The sequence below is a fragment of the Schistocerca serialis genome, chromosome 2 (genome assembly GCF_023864345.2).
Source record: "Schistocerca serialis cubense isolate TAMUIC-IGC-003099 chromosome 2, iqSchSeri2.2, whole genome shotgun sequence".
Classification (NCBI taxonomy): Eukaryota; Metazoa; Arthropoda; class Insecta; order Orthoptera; family Acrididae; genus Schistocerca; species Schistocerca serialis.
In genome coordinates this window covers 422,864,972-422,888,102 of record NC_064639.1, presented here as the reverse complement: position 1 = coordinate 422,888,102, position 23,131 = coordinate 422,864,972, and the positions used below count along the sequence as shown (strand labels likewise).

The 23,131-nt window shown below is 41.0% G+C and overlaps 1 protein-coding gene across 1 annotated transcript in view; it reads right to left on the bottom strand.

The window, feature by feature from the left end:
- Window positions 1-1,704: 1,704 nt before the first annotated feature.
- The window catches only part of LOC126455588 (pseudouridine-5'-phosphate glycosidase-like), a 135,764-nt gene continuing 114,337 nt past the window's right edge, over window positions 1,705-23,131 (bottom strand). The window contains exon 10 of the mRNA XM_050091346.1: window positions 1,705-1,947. Within this exon, the coding sequence (XP_049947303.1) occupies window positions 1,942-1,947 (6 nt within the window). The 3' untranslated portion in view covers window positions 1,705-1,941. The remainder of the gene's footprint in view (window positions 1,948-23,131) is intronic.

Here is a 23,131-nt window from a genome sequence, read left to right as displayed (position 1 = left end):
ACAGAAATCGTTTCTAATCATCAACCTGATCCTCCTCAGCCCAACAAGCCACCTTCCTTGATATCAACCTCCATTTCAAGGATGGCTACGTCAGTGCCTCCATCCACATCAAACATACCAACCATCAACATACAACATACGTCCTGTTCGATAACTGCCACCCATTTCACGCCAAGAAGTCCCTTCCACACTGTCTAGCCACCCATAGTTGTTACATCTGTAGTGATGAGCATTCTCCCTCCAAATACGCCAAGGGTCTCACTGAGGCCTTCACAGACTGAAATAACCTTACCAACCTTGTCCAGAGATAGATCTACAATACCTTATCTCACCAGTCATCTACCATCCCCCATACATCACAGCCCAGCCACAAAGAAGCTGTCCTCTTGTGACTCAGTACCACCCAGAAATGAAGCAACTGACTGACATTCTCCACCAGGGTTTTGACTATATCCCATCCTGCCCTGAAATGTGATATATCCTCCCCCTCACTCCCACAGTGGTATTCCATCACCTGCCCAATATAAGCAATATCCTTGTCCATCCTTAATTTACTACTGCCCCTAACCTCTTTACTCATAGCTCATATCCCTGCAATACAATCAAGTGTCAGACTTGTCCCATGCATCCTCCCACTACCACGTATTCCAATCCTGGCACTGCCTTCCTCTAACCCAACAAAGGCAGGGCCAAGTGTGAAAGCATACATGTGATCTACAAACTTAGCTCCAACCACTGTGCTGCATTCTACATGGCCCTGATAACTAACAAGCTCTTCATCCACATGAGTGGCCACCACAAAACTGTGGCAGAGAAACACATGGACCACACAGTTGCTTAAAATATTGTCCAAAATTATGTCTTTCACTTTAATGACTGCTTCACAGCCTGTAACATCTGGATTCTCCCCCTCTAACACCAGCTCTTCATAATTGATCAGGTGGGAACTCCCCAACATATCCTTCATTCCCATTGTAATGAACTTCGTGAATTGGCTGGATCTCTTCATATTATAGTCTTAGTGTCAACTTTGTCATGAATTTTGCCTATGTTACTGTTTTTGTTACATTGTTACTCCACTGATATGTGAGCATGCTGGTGAATACATTTACAGCTATAGGAAAACAGTTGTGGTGGACTGTTAATATTGGCTGTCTTAAATTACCTTAACCAGAGTTATACGGACAGCTGAGAAAGAAAACACCATCTGGAGAAGTGGGGTTTCCCATTATGTTCATAGACATTGATGTATGTTGCAGAAAGCACAATTTTTCTTCTCATCCCGTATGGTAAGTCTCCTCTGACCTGCAGTTCTGGGTGACTTTCCCAAAATCTACCCCTTTTCCTAGACCTCTCCAGTCCTTTTCCTTCACCTTTCTTCCTTCCCCTTCAACCCTTCTCCCTGAAGAAGGAACCACTGGCTCCAAAAGCCTACCAATCACAACAGTCTTTTATGTGTGTGTTCTGCCACCACTTTTGAGTAGATTTTTTTTACCTACCCAATTAAAATTTCTTATCAATAATTGATTGTTTTCATTGTTATAGAAAGCATAATTTAAGTTACAGGGGGCCGCTGCTGATTAAGTGATCTGTGAATTCAATAACTAGTTGACAGCAGTGTGCTGCTGACAACCAGGCAAGAACAAGGCAGCCAGTAAAGAGTCCATAATCTCACTGATGCAGGTTGAAATTACAAAAAAGAAAAATGTTTAAAAGAAAGTTATATTCTGACATGACTTTTTAACACTGTACACTGTGCCAACAGGATACTGCTGTTGTTCTTGAATGCAATGACTGTATTTGAGGGCTAGTTAGAAATGCTAAGTGACACCTGACTGCATTTAGTATGAGGAAATACAGTAGTGTTGATTTTCATTTCTGCTGAAAGTTATTTTTAGGTTTCACTCTTGATGTTTTACTCTGTTGAACTGCAGTGATGTCCTATGGCTGAAATGGAAAGTTGGCTTGATTAGAGTTAGTCTGTGTCAGGGAATGAAAGCATTGTTTCATAAATGTCAGTTCATTTATTCTGTGCAACTGAGTTATGCTTACATGGTGATTTTTACTCAAGAATCGAAACACTGCTGTTCATCTTCAACAATTTCTGAGCATTCAGACAAAGTTTTTAATTCAGGATTCGTTACTATTATGAGATAGCAAATATTACAGATTTTATCATTCAGACCCCATATTTGTGTTGCATCTTCCTAGGCCATAACTGGTACTCAGTGCATGTAAGATCCTAAGGGCTAATTTGTTGACAATTGCATCCTCCCAAGTGTAGTAAGTGCCTAAAAGATATAAGAGGTCCACCACCATCTAGTTAAGCCAATTTTTTACCGTAATATTAAATAACTTTAATAACCAGAGTATTAAGTGATAAGAAGAAATACTATAACATTTTTCCTTCCACATACAATGATGGGCTTGTACTATAAGACAGAAGTTATCTGCCACACAGACTTGAAAGTATGACATTAGCAATGACTAGCAGCCACTAGGTTGCATCATCATCATTCCAAGAGCTGCCACTAGATCCATCTGCCATCATGATGTAGAGAATAAGTTATGCCACACAATAAGCTTGTTTAATAGAATATGAATGTTTTTAGACTGAATACACAGCAAAGGTCACAACTGTCACAATAGCTGTAACTACATCGTTTAGATTGTGGTAATTGATTACTGATCTGCTTTCACTACCATATTTTGTCAGGAAACTGATCAATAGCGTTCTTGCACAAAGTCTGTTGTAACAAGATAGTCTGTATTAGATAGTTGTCAAGATTTTCTGACTGATTATTTGAAATACTAACTAATTAATTATTTATGTAACTGTAATTGTTTGGAAAAGAACTGGCTTATGCATTATTTGCGATCCATCGTATTTGTACTTAAAATAAATGCAGTGCATGATACCTAGCTTCATCTCAATAAGAAAAATACACAAAAACATAGTGTTTGTTTTCCTTGTTTGAATGAAATAAACTAATTTTAACAACATTTAAATTCTTCTCTCTTAAAATAATTTGAGAGATTAGTTACATTTAATACCTCATAAGTGATATGAAAACTTGGAATCAGGTATCAGCAAATGCTACTACATGGGTTGGATAAAAAGTAGAGGCAACTTGGTTATAACTCATACCAAACTTTTGACAGACATTCAGCCCTCAGTGTAATTGCCCTACATCTTGATCACCTTCCTCCACAGTGATGGAAGGCATTGCACACTGACACTGCATCTGTGCTGGCATAAGCTGTTGCCAGCACACCAGTTGGCAAAGATGTAGTGCAGAGATTGATAGCAGGCACTGGATCAAGCGCACTTATCACAAGAGAGGCCAAAGACACACCAGCTAGCAACACACCACCAACATCCTCTCAACAGCAAGTATTTAGGCCACCGCCACTGACTGGAGGGCCTCACTCAGCCACTAATTCGCATTCGAGCTCATATCACTGGCTACAACGGTACATAACGAGCAGATTAATTGTAATAGCAATATACTGATATTGTAAGCAAGAGGACTATTATGCATGAGCTTGTACCACAACACACGAACTTGAATAAAGTTAAGTAGCAACTATCTGTTCATGTAAATAAAGATCCAAGTTAATCCATGTTTGCATTTGTGTTTTAGAATGAGTATACCGGCTACCAATAACCACATCCTGTTCCTTGCTTCCATGATACAAGACTCTACAGATAATTCAGTGGCAATCAAAATTAATTAATTTGGCTGAAGATTTTGCTTTCTTCTCTTTTGTTTTAGCTTGCAAGGGTGTTAATATTCAAGTGTTTCTAATTTTTTATTGTGTACTTGCATGTATTCCAGGAGGGGAGCTGCAAAACTAATCAAATTTCTCTTTTCAGTGGCTTTGCTTGCTTTTTGATATAACATATTTGTGTACACCATGAATTCCCTGCCCCCTCCACCCTCTGCCTCCGTGCCTCAGCCACAGATGCCAAATGTGATGGATCTAACACGAGCTTTTCAGTTTCAAATCAACAAATAACTGCCCTACTGATAACGGTACAGCAGCTACTGGCTGCACAAGCTGCATTGGCTGCACAACTGACCAACCAACCAGCCCATCAAGTGCTGCCAAAAAGTATACTTATGTTCCAGCAATTTAAGGACCCAGAAGATGAATGGACTGAATGCCTGACTCAGTTCCAAACACATTGTCAAGTTCGTCATGTTCATGGTACTGTAAAGTTAGAAGACTTCCTTTTCATTGTGGGGTCCCCTGCATTCAGGCTAATACAAAAACTATTCCCAAGTGTGTCTTCCAACAAACTCGGCTATGACCAAGTAATTGCTCCATTAACCAAGTATTATGACCAGAAAGTCCAAGTAGCAGCAGTCAGACATCAGTTCTTCTGCTAGCAGAAAAAGCCAGAACGGATGTACCATCAGTGATACACAGAATTAATGGGGCATGACTAGGAAGTGTAAATTTAAGTGTAGTTGTGGCAACTTTTACAGTGATCTCATGATATGCAATACAATAACATTCAATATCCCAGATGGCAAAATATGGGAACAGATCTTGAAGTACTCTGATACATCACTTCCCCAAGTATTGAAAATCTTAGAGCAATATGATTCGGGTGCCATAGCAGCCGATAAGTTTGACCATGCCACAATTTGTCAGGTTGAGTCGCCCCTTGCTCATGACTGCCCCAAGCAGCCATAACAACGAGCCCATACACAGCCACATGGACAATCACGTAGATGTGTAAACAGGCCTGTGAATTTAGTGAAATCTTGCATTAGACGTTTTGCTCGCCATAAAAGAGAGGATTGCCTATCACATAACACAATGTGACACATGTGTGGAAAAAAAGGCTGTGTCCAAGCAGTTTGTTTGCAACGGAACAAAAATGCCAATTTTGCCCACTCCCAGAAAAAAAAAGAAAAAAAAAACAGGCAAGTTTTCAAAACCTACAACAGTTTCTGACTAAGGTAAGATTAAGGTTGTGCAACGACATTCTAATAAACTATATTTCTCATCTCAAACTGCTGGCCATTGTGTGAACTTTCAGTTAGACAACGGTGCCACAATAACTTTGCTTAATCATACCATGTATGTGCAGTTAGGCTCACTATGCCTTTCTAAATCTAGCTAGCACCTTACTACTTACAATGAACAGGAAATTCCAGTACTTGAACAGTGTAGCTTGCCTGCCACTTACAAATCTAACACTAGGACAGTGAATTTTACTATGCTGGAATCAAGAGACAGTGAGAACATATTTGGTTTATATGCCTTTGATTTGTTTTGACTTACCATCCAAGACAATCTACTTTCAGTATCTGTTTTTGAACCAAAATACACTGTAGCTAGCTTGCTTAAAGAATTTCCTGAACTATTTTCCAAAGGAATGAGAAAAGTTAATAACTTTGTAGCACATGTTACACTGAAAGACAATGCACAGCCTTAGATTTTACAGGCCTGCCCTCTTCCAGTTGCTTTAAGAGACAAAGTAGCCAGTGAACTGAAAGAATTGCAAGATAATGGTGTAACTGATCCCATGCATTGTTTGATGCCTTATCCTTCTGGTCACATTTGCATTTGTGTTGCCTTCAAGCCTACAGTCAAACCACAGACAGCAGTTGACACTTATCCGTTACCTCGCCCTGAGGAACTCATGGACAGGCTAGGTGCAGGATGTTACTTTTCTAAGATAGACTTGTATGATGCCTACTTACAAATTCCACTGGCTGAAGAATCACAGAGAGTGTTTGTTGTAAATACACACTTAGGACTGTTCGAGTATCTGTGTTTGCCCTTTGGCAATGCTTCTGTACCCACCATTTTCCAGCATTACTTGGAACAGCTGACTGGAAAAGTGACATTTTGTTTAAATTACCCTGACAATATTGTTGTCTCAGGTCATACAACAGAGGAACACACTGCCAACTTGCATATTTTTTCTGAGTGTTGTCAGAAGCAGGACTCAAGTGTCATCTTGAAAAATATGACTTTTTTCAAACTGAACTACAGTATTTAGGTCATGTGATAAACAGTCAGGGTTTGCACCCCTCCAATGTCATTTGCTTGCAATCCATGACCTGCCTGTTCCTCGGAATGTGTCTGAACTGGAGTCAGTACTAGGCAAGACATCATACTACATTCAGTTAATATCAAATGCCACTCAGATCGCGGATCAATTGCATCACTTGTGTCAGAAGAGTGTACCTTTTGTGTAGACTAAAGACTGTCAAGATGCATTTCAGAATCTCAAAAATGCCTTACTTAGTGAGAGATCTTTGGTGCATTTTGATCCTGCCAAGCCAGTAGTTTTGCAAATCAACACTTCTTCCTACAGAATCGGTTCTGTGCTTTAGCACAGAAATGGTGCACAAGACAGACCTATTGCTTTGCCTCGAAGTTGTTAACTCAAACTCAGTGGAATTATTCTCAAAATGAAAAACTCAGTGCAATTATTCTCAAATTGAAAAAGAGGGTCTCGCTATTGTGTATGTTGTGACCAAATTTCAGCACTATTTGTGTGGTCATAAGTTCTTTTTAGTGACAGATCATAAGCCTTCACCTGCCAAAGCCTGTTCCTACACACAATGTTCAAAAAATGCAACATTGAGCTTTGTTGCTTTCGCAGTATTAGTATGAAATTGTGTACAGACCTAAGGTAAAACATGGCAATGAAGACACCATATCTCGCCTTCCGATTGGCTCAGACTATGATTTTGATGCATATGCTGCATCTTGATGTCAAACTGATACACAGGACTCTGAAATGCTGGAATCTTTTCCCTTGCACTACAGAAAAATTGCATAGGCCACAAAAGCAGACCCAGATCTCAAGATTTTGCTGAATTACATTCACATATCTTGGCCTTGTTCATTGAACAGTATCCAGAACTCAAGTTTGCACTGATGTTTTGCACATTGGCATCACCTTTCAATGCAACGGGGTGTGATTCTAGTTCAGAATGACAGTGGATGGACAATTGCGTGTGCTTATTCCCAAAGAGCTGCAAAAGGATGTATTGCGCTTGCCCCACCAAGGACATTGTGGAATTGTTCGCACTAAATAGTTAGTGCAACGGCACTGTACTTGGCAGCAGATGGATGCTCACATTGAACAGATGACATCACAGTGTCACACATCCACAGAAAACCAATCCACTTCACCACAGACAATCTCAGCTAGGCCTAAGACTCAATCCCCATGCCAACGAGTGCACATAGACTTTGCAGGTCCATTTTGGAACACTCATTGGCTCATAGTGGTAGACTCTTAGCAAGTTCCCATTTGCAGTGCCTATGAACTCTGCCCCATAGCACCATTCAAGTGTTGTCCTCCATATCATGCACAGAAGCTTTGCCAGAAGTACTTGTGTCAGACAATGGACCACAGCTCACTTCAATTCACGTGATTTTGAACAGTTCTGTGAATGAAGTGGCATTCATCATCTAATAAGTGCTCCATTTCATCCCCAGTCCAAAAGAGAAGCAGAATGCTTCAGACACACTTTCAAACAACAGATGGCCAAGCTTTGTACCCCCACACATGGGAACAGGCACCTTCTTGCTGCCTATCACTCCCACCCACAAGACGGACCATCACAGGCGGAACTTACGCATGACTGCTGCTGTTGGACGCTGATACACCTGCTACACCCACCGCAGCAGTGTGCACTGCCAACAGTCTGCAAGTCTTGCTTTGTGCAACAAGATCTTGTTCTTTTCAGGCTTTATGGTATCCATAGGGCTTGGGAAAGAAGCATAATCCAGGAATGCATTGGCTCTTATATGTACTTGATTGCAGGTCCTGATGGCTTGCAGCATCGCCATCAGAGCCAAATTGGTGGGGCCCCTTGCGCCGTGATTCTGCTGCTTTTCTTCTCTCAGATTCATGGTTTCACAGGACCACGCAGCCTTTGCAGCCACCTGCTGGTGCCACCAGGGCACCCCAGGAGGAGTGGATGGATGATGCACCCTTGGCCCTGCCATCCCCTCTCGCCGACACACTCTCAGGCTTGGACATGTGCCCTGGCAGCAGTTTTCTGGAGGATGTTCCTGTTGCCTCGCAAGCCAGATGGTGAGGTACGGTTGGGAGTGCTCCTTCTTCCAGAGTCATGGCTCCTAGCTCATTACTACATTCCAGCATCCTGCATCCCTCTGCCCCTCCTCCCCTCCCATTGTCATTCACATTTTTCCTACATGACAACGGTGTGGCATTTCATGGGGAGTGGGGGAGGAAAGTGCTGTGCTGCTGATGTAAGCTGTTGCCAGCACACCAGTTGGCAAAGATGTAGCATGAAGATCAGTAGCAGGCACTGGGTCCAGCATGCCTATTGTGAGAGAGGCCAAAGACACACCAACTGGCAACACGCCACCAACACCCTCTCAACAGCAAGTATTTAGGCCGCCGCCAATGACTCTAGGGCCTCATTTAGTCACTAACTCACAGTCCAGTTGGCATCTGTCAGTTCACATCACTGGCTACAATAGTACATAGCGACCAGATTAGCTGTAATAGCAAGATACCGATATTGTCAGCAAGAGGACTATTATGGATGAGCTTGTACCACAACACATGGGCCCAATTAAAATTAAGTAGCAGTACCTGTACATGTAAAAAAGAATCAAGTTAATCCATGTGTGCATTTATATTGTAGAAAGAGGATACTGGCCACCCATAACCACATCCTCTCCCTTGCTTCCATCGTACAAGACTCTACACCATCCATCTCCATCAATGTTTTGCAAGGACTGGCTGTGGCACAGACGATATCTTCCATTATGCTGTGACCAAAGCTATGAAGAGGTTCCTTTATTTTGACAAATAGATCATAATCCCATGGATTCATATTGGGTGAATACTGTGGATGTTCCAGTATCTCCAGCGCTTACGTGTGCAGGAGCTCCTGCATGGGGGTAACCATGTGGCATCGTGCATTGTCATGAATGATGATGGGATGCAGGGTCAGAAAGAACACTGTTGTACACTGTGACCTCATTCCACTTCAGTCTTGATCCATGCACTTGTTTTTCTTATGTAAACATACAGATAGAGCATTCGAATTGGCCTCCCACAATTTCAGACAATACACACTGCAGCTGACTCACACACAGCCATCGCTGCTCGCTGCACTTCTTCAACTGACCTTCTGCTATCAGTTACAAACAGTGGGTATGCCATTTGACACACATCCTTTAGGTTATGTCAGTGTTCCCACTATTTTTTATCCAACCCGTGAATATGAGAGTGGAATCAGTTGGCATGATTGAAGTACAAGTGGAACATTTTACTCCAGTGAAACATTTCATACTAATGGTATATTTCATTAAGAGTTCTGCTGATGTACAGGGTTTTCAGTCATTAATATTGTCATGTAGAAGAAGGTGTAATTAGATGAATGACAAACACTAACCTCATGTAACAAAGGTTTATTCAGCACCTGCACATACAAGAGTGCGGAGCAAACTGCCTCCAGCCATAAAACATACAGTACATATACAGCTACAGAACATTCCAGTACAACCATTCTTGACATTCGTGGATACTTCTAGAATGTACTCAAACTGAATACAGAAATTAAAATTGTACGGTCAAGGTGAGTTTTAAACTCATGACCCTGCTTGCATCAGTTTAGTATCATAACCACTACACCACAGTGCTAATCGACTTCTTCTGTGACAATATGACTGACTTAGGCTACGCAATAAAATCTATTCATATGGATAGAACTGGTTAATGATATTAGCTCCTATGCAATGTAGTGAACTAGAAAACATTTTAAGCAATCTGATTGTAACTTTCAGTTTTACCATCCAACATTTAGAGTTTAAGAACAGTTATTTGCTATGAGCACTGGAGTGTATTATTAGGAAATACACATTATTTATACTTGAAAATAATTTTAAGCTCAAAGTTGAACTGAATTTCCACAGTTTCAAAACTAACCTGAACTGGAAGATTATGATTGAGATCATCAACATTATTGGCAATGTATTTTCGGAACACTCATTGCACAAGATGATTCCTTGTTATCATTTATTTTCAGGATTTATGTATCAGTGAGTGCTGCAGCAGTACTTTTCTGGAATATTGAGTCTGATATTGGCTACATATGGTTCAAATGGCTCTAAGCACTATGGGACTTAACATCTGAGGTCATCAGTCCCCTAGACTTAGAACTACTTAAACCTAACTAACTTAAGGACATACACACATCCATGCCTGAGGCAGGATTAGAACCTGCCACTGCAGCAGCCACATGGTTCCGAACTGAAGTGCCTAGAACTGCTCGACCACAGTGGCCAGCTTCTTGGCTACAAGCTGGATAGTTACGCTGTTTTGCATCTAGCAGAACCTCCACATCTTTGCCAAAAGAGTATTCCATACAAATCATTTATTACAGCATTACAAAGATGAGGAGAATTCTGAAATATTCCTTAAGTTGTTTATTTGATTACAAGTCATTACTGGCAATGTGTTGTATCCAGCATCTTTTAAAGTGTTGGACACATTGCACTCTGAGGATCTTTGTTATGCTGGTAGGCTTTAGTGTTACTACAGGGCAAAGCTTACTATCTTTCAATTTCTTTAAAGTGATACATAAGTTGACACTGGAACAAATTTACTTGCATACATTTCTTTTCTATTTCTCATGAATCCTGAATTTGTAAAATCAGAGCAGATGAGATATAGTGCATATAAGGTTCATTCCTACCAACTTAGGAATGCACTATAATATGGGATAGAGTGGAACCTCTTACAGTAATACCCCCCGGCCTCAACCTTTGCTAGTCTGGGTGTCCTCCATCTGCCTATCCCCTTACCTGCTCCCACTCCAGTACAGACATGCTTTCTATCGCACCAACACACCTGTAAGTAATTTCCTCCTCTCTCTTCTCTCTTCTCTTCTCTTCTCTCCTCTCCCTCCCCCCCCCCCCCTCCCTCTTGGACCCCCTATCCTGCACCTAGCAGCTCTACTCTGTCTGCACAACGTCCCTGCATGAGTCCATAGGCAGTTACTTCCAAAGAATGACTTAATCTAAAATCTAAATATATTTCTAACACTCTTTCTCAGTGCACCAGTGTGTGACTCAATGCTTCCTCTTTGTGGTGAGTATCAATCTATTCTTCCCATGTTCTTGTTTTGATTTTTTCCTAATTTCTTCAGCCTCCCAAAATTGGTACTGCTGCTAATGCTGCTGCTGTTGCTGCTGCTACTGCTACTACTACTACTATGATTACTTTTTCTGCTCTCCTCTGCTCTTTCTTCCTTCTCCTCTTCTTTCACTACAGAGATAATGTGCAGAGCAAAAAAGGAAATGATTCACAAAACAGCTCAAGGTTACAATACCTAAGTTGTTCTAGCACCTTGCATTGTTGAAAGAGGTGCTCTCCCACAGCTATTGCTGCATGGGGTATGGGGTAGCCATCCAGTCAAGGCACCTTGTCACGGTCAGTGCGCCCCCCCCCCCCCCTCTCCCCCCCTCCCCACTGCTGGAGGAGGGCATGTGTGTGTGTGTGTGTGTGTGTGTGTGTGTGTGTGTGTGTGTGTGTGTGTGTGTTTTGTCCTTAACGTAAGTTAGTTTAAGTTAGGTTAAGTGGTGCGTAAGCTTAGGGACCGATGACCTCTGCAGTTTGGTCCGATAAGATCTTACCACAAATTTCCAAATTTTCCACAGTAATTCCCAATGTCAACAACTAGCTGAATTTTGAAACTGAGGAAACAAAGACATTTCATGAAAGGTACAAGCCAATAACAACAAATCTTTGCTATGTCAGTGAGATTATGTTTGTAGTGAAAGATAGCAGCTCAAATAGGAACAGATACTTTGCAAATCAAAGTCACTCACAATATGAGTACATACATCAGGAAACAGTTGCCTCAGAGTGCTACCAGGAAGACAAGGCTATTCTCTTTCAGTATGAACAGCTAATGGTACTACATGGTTTTACAAGCTGCCTTCAATGACAAGGTTCTCAGCTAGAGAACTAGCTGTAAGAAAATCAGATGGCAGACTGAAATTCACTGGACGAATTCTAAGGATACATAAGTCACATGCAAAAGAGGTACAGTCAACAAATTCTTAATTTGATTGTCAAGTTAGGATATTTTTCTGACAGGATTAATTAAAATTCATAGAAGAGAAGTGTGTTTTGTCATGTGTTCATTTACTCTATGTGAGTGTGTAATGGAGATGCTCATTAAAATCCAGTGGCAGATGCCACAAGTGAGGTATGGTGCAAAATAAGTCACCATCTCTGTCTTTGGGTCAGCACAGTATGAGTTGCTTTTAAATGCAAAATGAACTTAACTGGGCTTCTTGATTAGTTGATCTGTAAGTTGACCACATTGTAATTTGTTATCCAGTTGAACCCCAAGAAATTTCAAACAGTGTTGCACTTACAATTTGTGTAGCAAAAGTATCTGTAAAACTAAGAATTACATTGTTTGCTGTGAACCAGCTGCATGCCTGTTCGGCTATCACTGAGCTCTGTCAGGTACAGGTAAGTTTGGACTATTGATTAATGTGCTTGTGTCATTATCAAGTATTACAGTTTTTGAACCATCCCTTAAAGTCACTAGGAAATCATTTATGCAGATTAAGAAGGCAAGCGATCCCAATACCACACCTTGTGTGACCTCATATATTATCACCTATACTAAGATTAGTATCATTCCTGTGACACACTATGTCAATCTGATAAACTCCTTTCTGTCAACAAGGTAGGATTTCATCCATGCAAGAGGAAGCCAGAATTCTGTGATCAACATAATCAAATGCTTCAGCATGATCACAGAACATATCAACAGGATTTTTTTAAATGTTTTTTTTTTTTTCACTCTGAGGCAGAGTGTGCACTGATATGAAACTTCTTTTGACTTTATTTGCAAGTACTCTACCAACTGAGCTGCCCAAGCACAAACATGGCCCATCCACACAATTTTGCTCCCACCCATACTTCATCTACTACATTCCAAACTTCACAGAAGTTCTCCTGGGTAGCTCATGGGAGTAGCACTCCTTACTTCCAAGAGTGCTACACATGCAAGCTATGCAGGAATACTTCTGTAAAGTTTGAAACTTAAGAGAAGAGTTACAGGCAGAAGTAAAGCTATGAGGATGGGTCATGATGAGATACACAGTTGATAGAGCAATCACACATGAAATGATTATCCTGATTTTATTTAAATGCTCTCTGTGGGATCAATACAAAGGGGCAGAATAATAATCATAGTTTCCATCCTGACAGACATATAATGAAATTTTCTAAGCAGGTTATTGTGAGACATGTTGTTGTTGTTGTTGTTGTTGTTGTGGTCTTCAGTCCAGAGACTAGTTTGATGCAGCTCTCCTTGCTACTCTATTCTGTGCAAGCTTCTTCATCTCCCAGTACCTACTGCAACCTACATCCTTCTGAATCTGCTCAGTATACTCATCTCTTGGTCTCCCTCTACGATTTCTACCCTCCACGCTGCCCTCCAATACTAAATTGGTGATCCCTTGATGCCTCAGAACATGTCCTACCAACCAATTCCTTCTTCTAGTCAAGTTGTGCCACAAATTTCTCTGCTCCCCAGTTCTCTTCGGTACCACCAAATTAGTTACATGATCTATCCATCTAATCTGCAGCAATCTTCTGTAGCACCACATTTCAAAAGCTTCTATTCTCTTCTTGTCCAAACTATTTATCGTCCATGTTTCAATTCCATATATGCCTACACTCCATACAAATACTTTCAGAAATGAATTCCTGACACTTAAATCTATACTCGATGTTAACAAATTTCTCTTCTTCAGAAACGCTTTCCTTGCCATTGGTAGTCTACATTTTATATCCTCTCTACTTCAACCATCATCAGTTATTTTGCTCCCCAAATAGCAAAACTCATCTACTACTTTAAGTGCCTCATTTTATTAACCCAATTCCCTCAGCATCACATAACTTCATTTGACTACATTCCATTATCCTCATTTGGCTTTTATTAATGATCATCTTATATCCTGCTTTCAAGACACTCTCTATTCAATTCAACCGCTCTTCCAGGTCCTTTTCTGTCGCTGACAGAATTACAATGTCATCGGCGAACCTCAATATTTTTATTTCTTCTCCATGGATTTTAATTTTTCTTTTGTTTCCTTTACTGCTTGCTCAATATAAAGATTGAATAACAACAGGGAGAGGCTACATCCCTTTCTCACTTCCTTCCCAACCACTACTTCCCTTTCATGCCCCTCAACTCTTATAACTGCCATCTGGTTTCTGTACAAATTGTAAATAGACTTTCACTCCCTGTATTTTACCCCTGCCGCCTTCAGAATTTGAAAGAGAGCATTCCAGTCAGCATTGTCAAAAGCTTTCTCTAAGTCTACAAATGCTAGAAACATAGGTTTGCCTTTTCTTAATCTAGTTTCTAAGATAAGTCATAGGGTCAGTATTGCCTCACATGTTCCAACATTTCTACAGAATCCAAACTGATTTTCCCCGAGGATGGCTTCTACCACTTTTTCCATTCATCTGTAAAGAATTCGCGTCAGTATTTTGCAGCCGTGACTTATTAAACTGATAGTTCGGTAATTTTCACATCTGTCAACACCTGCTTTCTTTGGGATTGGAATTATTATATTCATCTGGAAGTCTGGTGGTATTTTGCCTGTCTCATACATCTTGCTCACCAGATGGTAGAGTTTTGTCAGGGCTTGCTCTCCCAAGGCTGTCAGTAGTTCTAATGGAATGTTGTCTAGTCCCGGGGCCTTGTTTCGACTTAGGTCTTTCAGTGCTCTGTCAAACTCTTCACACACTATCATATCTCCTATTTCATCTTCATCTACATCCTCTTCCATTTCCATAATATTGTCCCCAAGTACATCGCCCTTGTACAGACCCTCTATATACTCCTTCCACCTTTCTGCTTTCTTTTCATTGCTTAGAAATGGGTTTCCATCTGAGCTCTTGATATTCATACAAGTGGTTCTCTTTTCTCCAAAGGTCTCTTTAATTTTCCTGTAGGCAGTGTCTATCTTACCCCTCGTGAGATAAGCCTCTACATCTTTACATTTGTCCTCTAGCCATCCCTGCACTTCCTGTCGATCTCATTTTTGATACGTTTGTATTCCTTTTTGCCTGATTCACTTACTACATTTTTGTATTTTCTCCTTTCATCAATTAAATTCAACATATCTTCTATTATCCAAGGATTTATATTAGCCCTTGTCTTTTTACCTACTTGATCCTCTGCTGCCTTCACTATTTCATCCCACAGAGCTACCCATTCTTCTTCTACTGTATTTCTTTCCCTCATTCCTCTCAATTGTTCCCTTATGCTCTGCCTGACACTCTGTACAACCTCTGGTTTAGTCAGTTTATCTAGGTCCCATCTCCTCAAATTCCAACCTTTTTGCAGTTTCTTCAGTTTTAATCTACAGTTCATAACCAATAGATTGTGGACGGAGTCCACATCTGCCCCTGGAAATGCCTTATACTTTAAAACCTGGTTCGCAAATCTCTGTCTTCCCATTATATAATCTATCTGAAACCTTCCAGTAACTCCAGGCCTCCTCCACATATACAATCTTCTTTAATGATTCTTGAACCAAGTGTTAGCTATGATTAAGTTATGCTCTGTGAAAAATTCTACCAGGCGGCTTCCTCTTTCATTTCTTACCCCCAATTCACACTCACCTACTACATTTCCGTCTCTTCCTTTTCCTAATATCGAATTCCAGTCACCCACGACTATTAAGTTTTCATCTTCCTTCACTATCTGAATAATTTCTTTTACCTCATACATTTCGTCAATCTCTTCGTCACCTGCAGAGCTAGTTGGCACATAAACTTGTACTACTGTGGTAGGTGTGGGCTTTGTGTCTATCTTGGCCACAATAATGTGTTCACTATGCTGTTTGTAGTAGCTTACCTGCACTCCTATTTTTTTATTATTTTGTATTTATAACTCTGCATTCACCTGACCAGGAGTCTTGTTCTTCCTGCCACTGAACTTCATTAATTCCCACTATATCTAACTTTAACCTATCCATTTCCCTTTTTAAATTTTCTAACCTACCTGCCTGATTAAGAGATCTGACATTCCACACTCCGATCTGTAGAACACCAGTTTTCTTTATCCTGATAACGACATCCTCCTGAGTAGTCCCTGCCCGGAGATCCGAATGGGGGACTATTTTACCTCCAGAATATTTTATCCAAGAGGATGCCATCATCATTTAACCCTACAGTAAAGCTGCATGCCCTCGGGAAAAATTACGGCTGTAGTTTCCCCTTGCTTTCAGCCATTCACAGTACCGGCACAGAAAGACCGTTTTGGTTATTGTTACAAGGCCAGATCAGTCAATCATCCAGACTGCTGCCCCTGCTACTACTGAAATGGCTGCTGTCCCTCTTCAGGAACAACACATTTGTCTGGCCTCTCAACAAATACCCCTTCGTTGTGGCTGCACCTACAGTACGGCTGAGGCACGCAAGCCTCCCCACCAATGGCAAGGTCTATGGTTTATGGGGGAGGCTTGTGAGACATACTCTGCCTTTTTTTCTAGAGTGTGGCAATTAAGATTTTCAACTTTTCTGTTGCAGTCTCCTAACTTGCAAAGAAGCCTCTGGTCTTTTGCATCACCATTCTTTGCATATGCTCTATGTACCCTATTAGTATGACTTGACATAGACTCTTACATTTGAGCAGTATAAATACATAAAATGTTTGGATGACATAAACTTATTGATAAAGGGCAAAACTGCTACAAAACTGTGATAAAAAGTACAAAATTGTACTGCACACATTGTAGAACCTCTAACAACCTTATTGTTAACAAAGAGGAAACTGCCGCAATGCACCTTCATACCATACAAAACAAGCATACATTAACCCTCACTAGGCATGTCTTTAACAAACAATAAGTACATCTACATCTACATCTACATTTATACTCCGCAAGCCACCCAACGGTGTGTAGCGGAGGGCACTTTATGTGCCACTGTCATTACCTCCCTTTCCTGTTCCAGTCGCGTATGGTTCGCGGGAAGAACGACTGTCTGAAAGCCTCCGTGCGCGCTCTGATCTCTCTAATTTTACCTTTGTGATCTCCTCGGGAGGTATAAGTAGGGGGAAGCAATATATTCGATACCTCTTCCAGAAACGTACCCTCTTGAAACCTGGCGAGCAAGCTACACCGCGATGCAGAGCGCCTCTCTTGCAGAGTCTGCCACTTGAGTTTGTTAAACATCTCCATAACGCTATCACGGTTACCAAATAACCCTGTGACGAAACGCGCCGCTCTTCTTTGGATCTTCTCTATCTCCTCTGTCAACCCGATCTGGTACGGATCCCACACTGATGAGCAATACTCAAGTACAGGTCGAACGAGTGTTTTGTAAGCCACCTCCTTTGTTGATGGACTACATTTTCTAAGGACTCTCCAAATGAATCTCAACCTGGTACCCGCCTTACCAACAATTAATTTTATATGATCATTCCACTTCAAATCATTCCGCACGCATACTCCCAGATATTTTACAGAAGTAACTGCTACCAGTGTTTGTTCCGCTATCATATAATCATACAATAAAGGATCCTTCTTTCTATGTATTCGCAATACATTACATTTGTCTATGTTAAGGGTCAGTTGCCACTCCCTGCACCAAGTGCCTATCCGCTGCAGATCTTCCTGCATTTCGCTACAATTTTCTAATACTGCAACTTCTCTGTATACTACAGCATCATCAACGAAAAGCTGCATGGGACTTCCGACACTATCTATTAGGTCATTTATATATATTGTGAAAAGCAATGGTCCCATAACACTCCCCTGTGGCACGCCAGAGGTTACTTTAACGTCTGTAGACGTCTCTCCATTGATAACAACATGCTGTGTTCTGTTTGTTAAAAACTCTTCAATCCAGCCACACAGCTGGTCTGATATTCCGTAGGCTCTTACTTTGTTTATCAGGCGACAGTGCGGAACTGTATCGAACACCTTCCGGAAGTCAAGAAAAATAGCATCTACCTGGGAGCCTGTATCTAATATTTTCTGGGTCTCATGAACAAATAAAGCGAGTTTGGTCTCACACGATCGCTGTTTCTGGAATCCATGTTGATTCCTACATAGTAGATTCTGGGTTTCCAAAAACGACACGATACGCGAGCAAAAAACATGTTCTAAAATTCTACAACAGATCGACATCAAAGATATAGGTCTATAGTTTTGCGCATCTGCACGACGACCCTTCATGAAGACTGGGACTACCTGTGCTCTTTTCCAATCATTTGGAACCTTCCGTTCCTCTAGAGACTTGCGGTACACGGCTGTTAGAAGGGGGGCAAGTTCTTTCGCATACTCTGTGTAGAATCGAATTGGTATCCCGTCAGGTCCAGTGGACTTTCCTCTGTTGAGTGATTCCAGTTGCTTTTCTATTCCTTGGACACTTATTTCGATGTCAGTCATTTTTTCGTTTGTGCAAGGATTTAGAGAAGGAACTGCAGTGCGGTCTTCCTCTGTGAAACAGCTTTGGAAAAAGGTGTTTAGTATTTCAGCATTACGCATGTCATCCTCTGTTTCAATGCCATCATCATCCCGGAGTGTCTGGATATGCTGTTTCGAGCCACTTACTGATTTAACGTAAGACCAGAACTTCCTAGGATTTTCTGTGAAGTCGGTACATAGAATTTTACTTTCGAATTCACTGAATGCTTCACGCATAGCCCTCCTTACGCTAACTTTGACATCGTTTAGCTTCTGTTTGTCTGAGAGGTTTTGGCTGCATTTAAACTTAGAGTGAAGCTCTCTTTGCTTTCGCAGTAGTTTCCTAACTTTGTTGTTGTACCACGGTGGGTTTTTCCCGTCCCTCACAGTTTTACTCGGCACATACCTGTCTAAAATGCATTTTACGATTGCCTTGAACTTTTTCCATAAACACTCAACATTGTCAGTGTCGGAACAGAAATTTTCGTTTTGATCTGTTAGCTAGTCTGAAATCTGCCATCTATTACTCTTGCTAAACAGATAAACCTTCCTCCCTTTTTTTATATTCCTACTAACTCCCATATTCAGGGATGCTGCACTGGCCTTATGATCACTGATTCCCTGTCTGTACATAAAGAGTCGAAAAGTTTGGGTCTGTTTGTTATCAGTAGGTCCAAGATGTTATCTCCACGAGTCGGTTCTCTGTTTAATTGCTCGAGGTAATTTTCGGATAGTGCATTCAGTATAATGTCACTCGATGCTCTGTCCCTACCACCCGTCCTAAACATCTGAGTGTCCCAGTCTATATCTGGTAAATTGAAATCTCCACCTAAGACTATAACATGCTGAGAAAATTTATGTGAAATTATTCCAAATTTTCTCTCAGTTGTTCTGCCACTAATGCTGCTGAGTCGGGAGGTCGGTAAAAGGAGCCAATTATTAACCTAGCTCGGTTGTTGAGTGTAACCTCCACCCATAATAATTCACAGGAACTATCCACTTCTACTTCACTACAGGATAAACTACTACTAACAGCGACAAACACTCCACCACCGGTTGCATGCAATCTATCCTTTCTAAACACCGTCTGTACCTTTGTAAAAATTTCCGCAGAATTTATCTCTGGCTTCAGCCAGCTTTCTGTACCTATAACGATTTCAGCTTTGGTGCTTTCTATCAGTTCTTGAAGTACCGGTACTTTACCAACGCAGCTTCGACAGTTTACAATTACAATACCGATTGCTGCTTGGTCCCCGTATGTCCTGACTTTGCCCCGCACCCATTGAGGCTGTTGCCCTATCTGTACTTGCCCAAGGCCATCTAACCTAAAAAACCGCCCAGCCCACGCCACACAACCCCTGCTACCCGTGTAGCTGCTTGTAACTGTAAACTACACAAAATTTCTAGAAATGTGAATTCAGGAAAACATAAAGTGGGACACAACACATCATTTACATCAGCAAGAAGCTACGCACAGTATGGTATACCATAAAAACACTTGCTAATTGTACAATACAAAAGAAACCTTGAAAAGTGTATAATATGCACAAGTAGAATCACTGCTGGATATATCATATTTTTTTGGAGCAACTTGGCAGCTAGCAGATGGTGTATCATAGCACAAAAGAGTGTCATGCAGACAACTGAAAATGCAGCCCCTAGAAACTCTTGCAAATTCCTATTTATATAGACAGCACATTACTACAGTGACTTCTTGTAGAACATCCATTGAGGTCTGTACAGTATCTTATTAGCAAAATAAACATAATTCCTTCTGAGGACAAGAATGATTTTGTTTAGTTACAAAATATCCTTAAAAAAACACCACCAGGATCTCTCCATAGCGTACATCTTGAAAAAAAAAAAAACTGCGAAAATCTTTATCTCGTGATGATGCTTATCAGTCTAATAGTGAGTATGTCATCCCTGCACAAGGATGAGTTCTTCCACTCTGCAAGGCATTATCTCGATTAGACCATCAAGTTTATCTTGGGGTGTAAAGTTCCATTCCACAAGGGTAGCTTCAGTAACAGATGGATTTGGCACTGTACAATGACCACCTTCAACAGGCCCAATGCGTGCTCAGTTGCATTCATGTCTGGGGATTGTGCTGACCAATGCATTCAGTTGCTTCTCTGAAGATACCAATACTCTGCTACAGTACAGTGTGGTCCTTCACTGTCATCGACTAGGATGAATTTGTCATCGACTTCACATCTGTAGCACCTTAAAACCATTTGTAGGATCTCTTGGAGACATTGGGGACCAGTCAAATTGCCATACATTAGAATTAGAGGGGTCTGCCATTCTATCGTTATTGCCCCACAGAACATTACGCTCCCACCTGCAAACCGGTGGACTTCTTGAACGTATTGCCATTCCTGATACCACCTAGCACTTCTCAAAAACACTAACACATTTAATTACCAGTCGCTAATCAATCCTGATCTCATAAGCAAACATGATATTACTCCATTATGCAATGGTCCAATGTTGATGTGCAAAAACCCTGGTCCTTTGACTGCATCAGTTCCATTGGTTCAGTGGACAACTTCTCATTGGTCTTCTGGGATGAAGACCATCCTGATGTAGTCTTCTACATACTGTTTAGTATGGGATATCAATCCCTGCTGCCCAGAAGAAGCCATTTCCAATATTTCTGGCAATTGATGTTGGGCACCTGCAAGCCGACAGCTGGAGGTAACAATACTGCTTTGTGTTGTTATATGAGGAAGACTACCGCAAGGTCTATCGTTGACATTTCCAGTCTCTTTGAACAACATTCCATTAGAATTACTGACAGCCTTGGGAGAGCAAGCCCTGACAAAACTCTAACATCTGGTGAGCAAGATGTATGAGACAGGTGAAATACCCTCAGACTTCAAGAAGAATATAATAATTACAATCCCAAAGAAAGCAGGTGTTGACAGATGTGAAAATTATCGGACTATCAGTGTAATAAGTCACAGCTGCAAAATATTAACACGAATTCTTTACAGATGAATGGAATAACTGGTAGAAGCCAACCTCAGGGAAAATCAGTTTGGATTCCGTAGAAATATTGGAACATGTGAGGCAATACTGACCCTATGACTTATCTTAGAAACTAGATTAAGAAAAGGCAAACCTGTGTTTCTAGCATTTGTAGACTCAGAGAAAGCTTTTGACAATGCTGACTGGAATACTCTCTTTCAAATTCTGAAGGTGGCAGGGGTAAAATACAGGGAGCGAAAGGCTATATACAATTTGTACAGAAACCAGATGGCAGTTATAAGAATCGAGGTACTTGAAAGGGAAACAGTGGTTGGGAAGGGAGTGAGACAGGGTTGTAGCCTCTCCACGATGTTATTCAATCTGTATATTAAGCAAGCAGTAAAGGAAACAAAAGAAAAATTCGGGGTGGGTATTAAAATCCATGGAGAAGAAATAAAAACTTTAAGGATCGCTAACGACATTGTAATTCTGTCAGAGACAGCAAAGAACTTGGAGGAACAGTTGAACGGAATGGACAGTGTCTTGAAAGGAGGATATAAGATGGGCATCAACAAAAGTAAAAAGAGGATAATGGAATGTAGTCGAATTAAGTCAGGTGACGCTGAGGAAATTAGATTAGGAAATGAGACAGTTAAAGTAGTAAAGGAGTTTTGCTATATGGGGAGCAAAATAACTGATGATGGTTGAAGTAGAGAGGATATAAAATGTAGACTGCCAATGGCAAGGAAAGTGTTTCTGAAGAAGAGAAATTTGTTAACATTGAGTATATGTTTAAGTGTCAGGAAGTCGTTTCTGAAAGTATCTGTATGGAGTGTAGGCATATATGGAAGTGAAACAGGGATGATAAATAGTTTAGACAAGAAGAGAATAGAAGCTTTCGAAATGTGGTGCTACAGAAGATTGCTGCAGAGTAGATGGATAGATCACATAACTAATGAGGAGGCACCAAAGAGAATTGGGGAGAAGAGAAATTTGTGGCACAACTTGACTAGAAGTAGGGATTGGTTGGTAGGACATGTTCTGAGGCATCAAGGGATCACCAATTTAGTATTGGAGGGCAGCGTGGAGGGTAGAAATCGTATAGAGAGACCAAGAGATGAATACACTAAGCAGATTCAGAAGGATGTAGGTTGCAGTAGGTACAAGTTTGCACAGGATAAAGTAGCATGGAGAGCTGCATCAAACCAGTCTCTGGACTGAAGACCACCACAACAACAACTACAACAAGAACAACAATGTACTTTCTCCACACCTTAGACACACCACTTTGAGTGACATGTAACTGATTGGCAACATCTTGCTGTATAGGACCTGCTGAATGTAAAGCCACAATCTTGACTCTATCAAATGTTGTATGCTTCTATGGGGCATGTTACTGCAGTGCTGAACACAAAGTGAAGCTGTTGTTGATACTGGACTGCACATGATGTGCCACTGTGGCAGCGGTATGTTTACATGACTGTGAAATGGCTGTAAAGCATGCCAGTAGTAAGTACCATCCAGGCCATGGGCTCTAACTGGATAATGGATAGATCAATGAGACCTCTAATATCATAGACTACATTTTACAATAGTATCCCAGACTTTTGTTGATCAGTTTATATACACAGTCACCAGGCAAAAATAGGATCCTGACAATGAGTTTGTAAACACAACTGCCAGA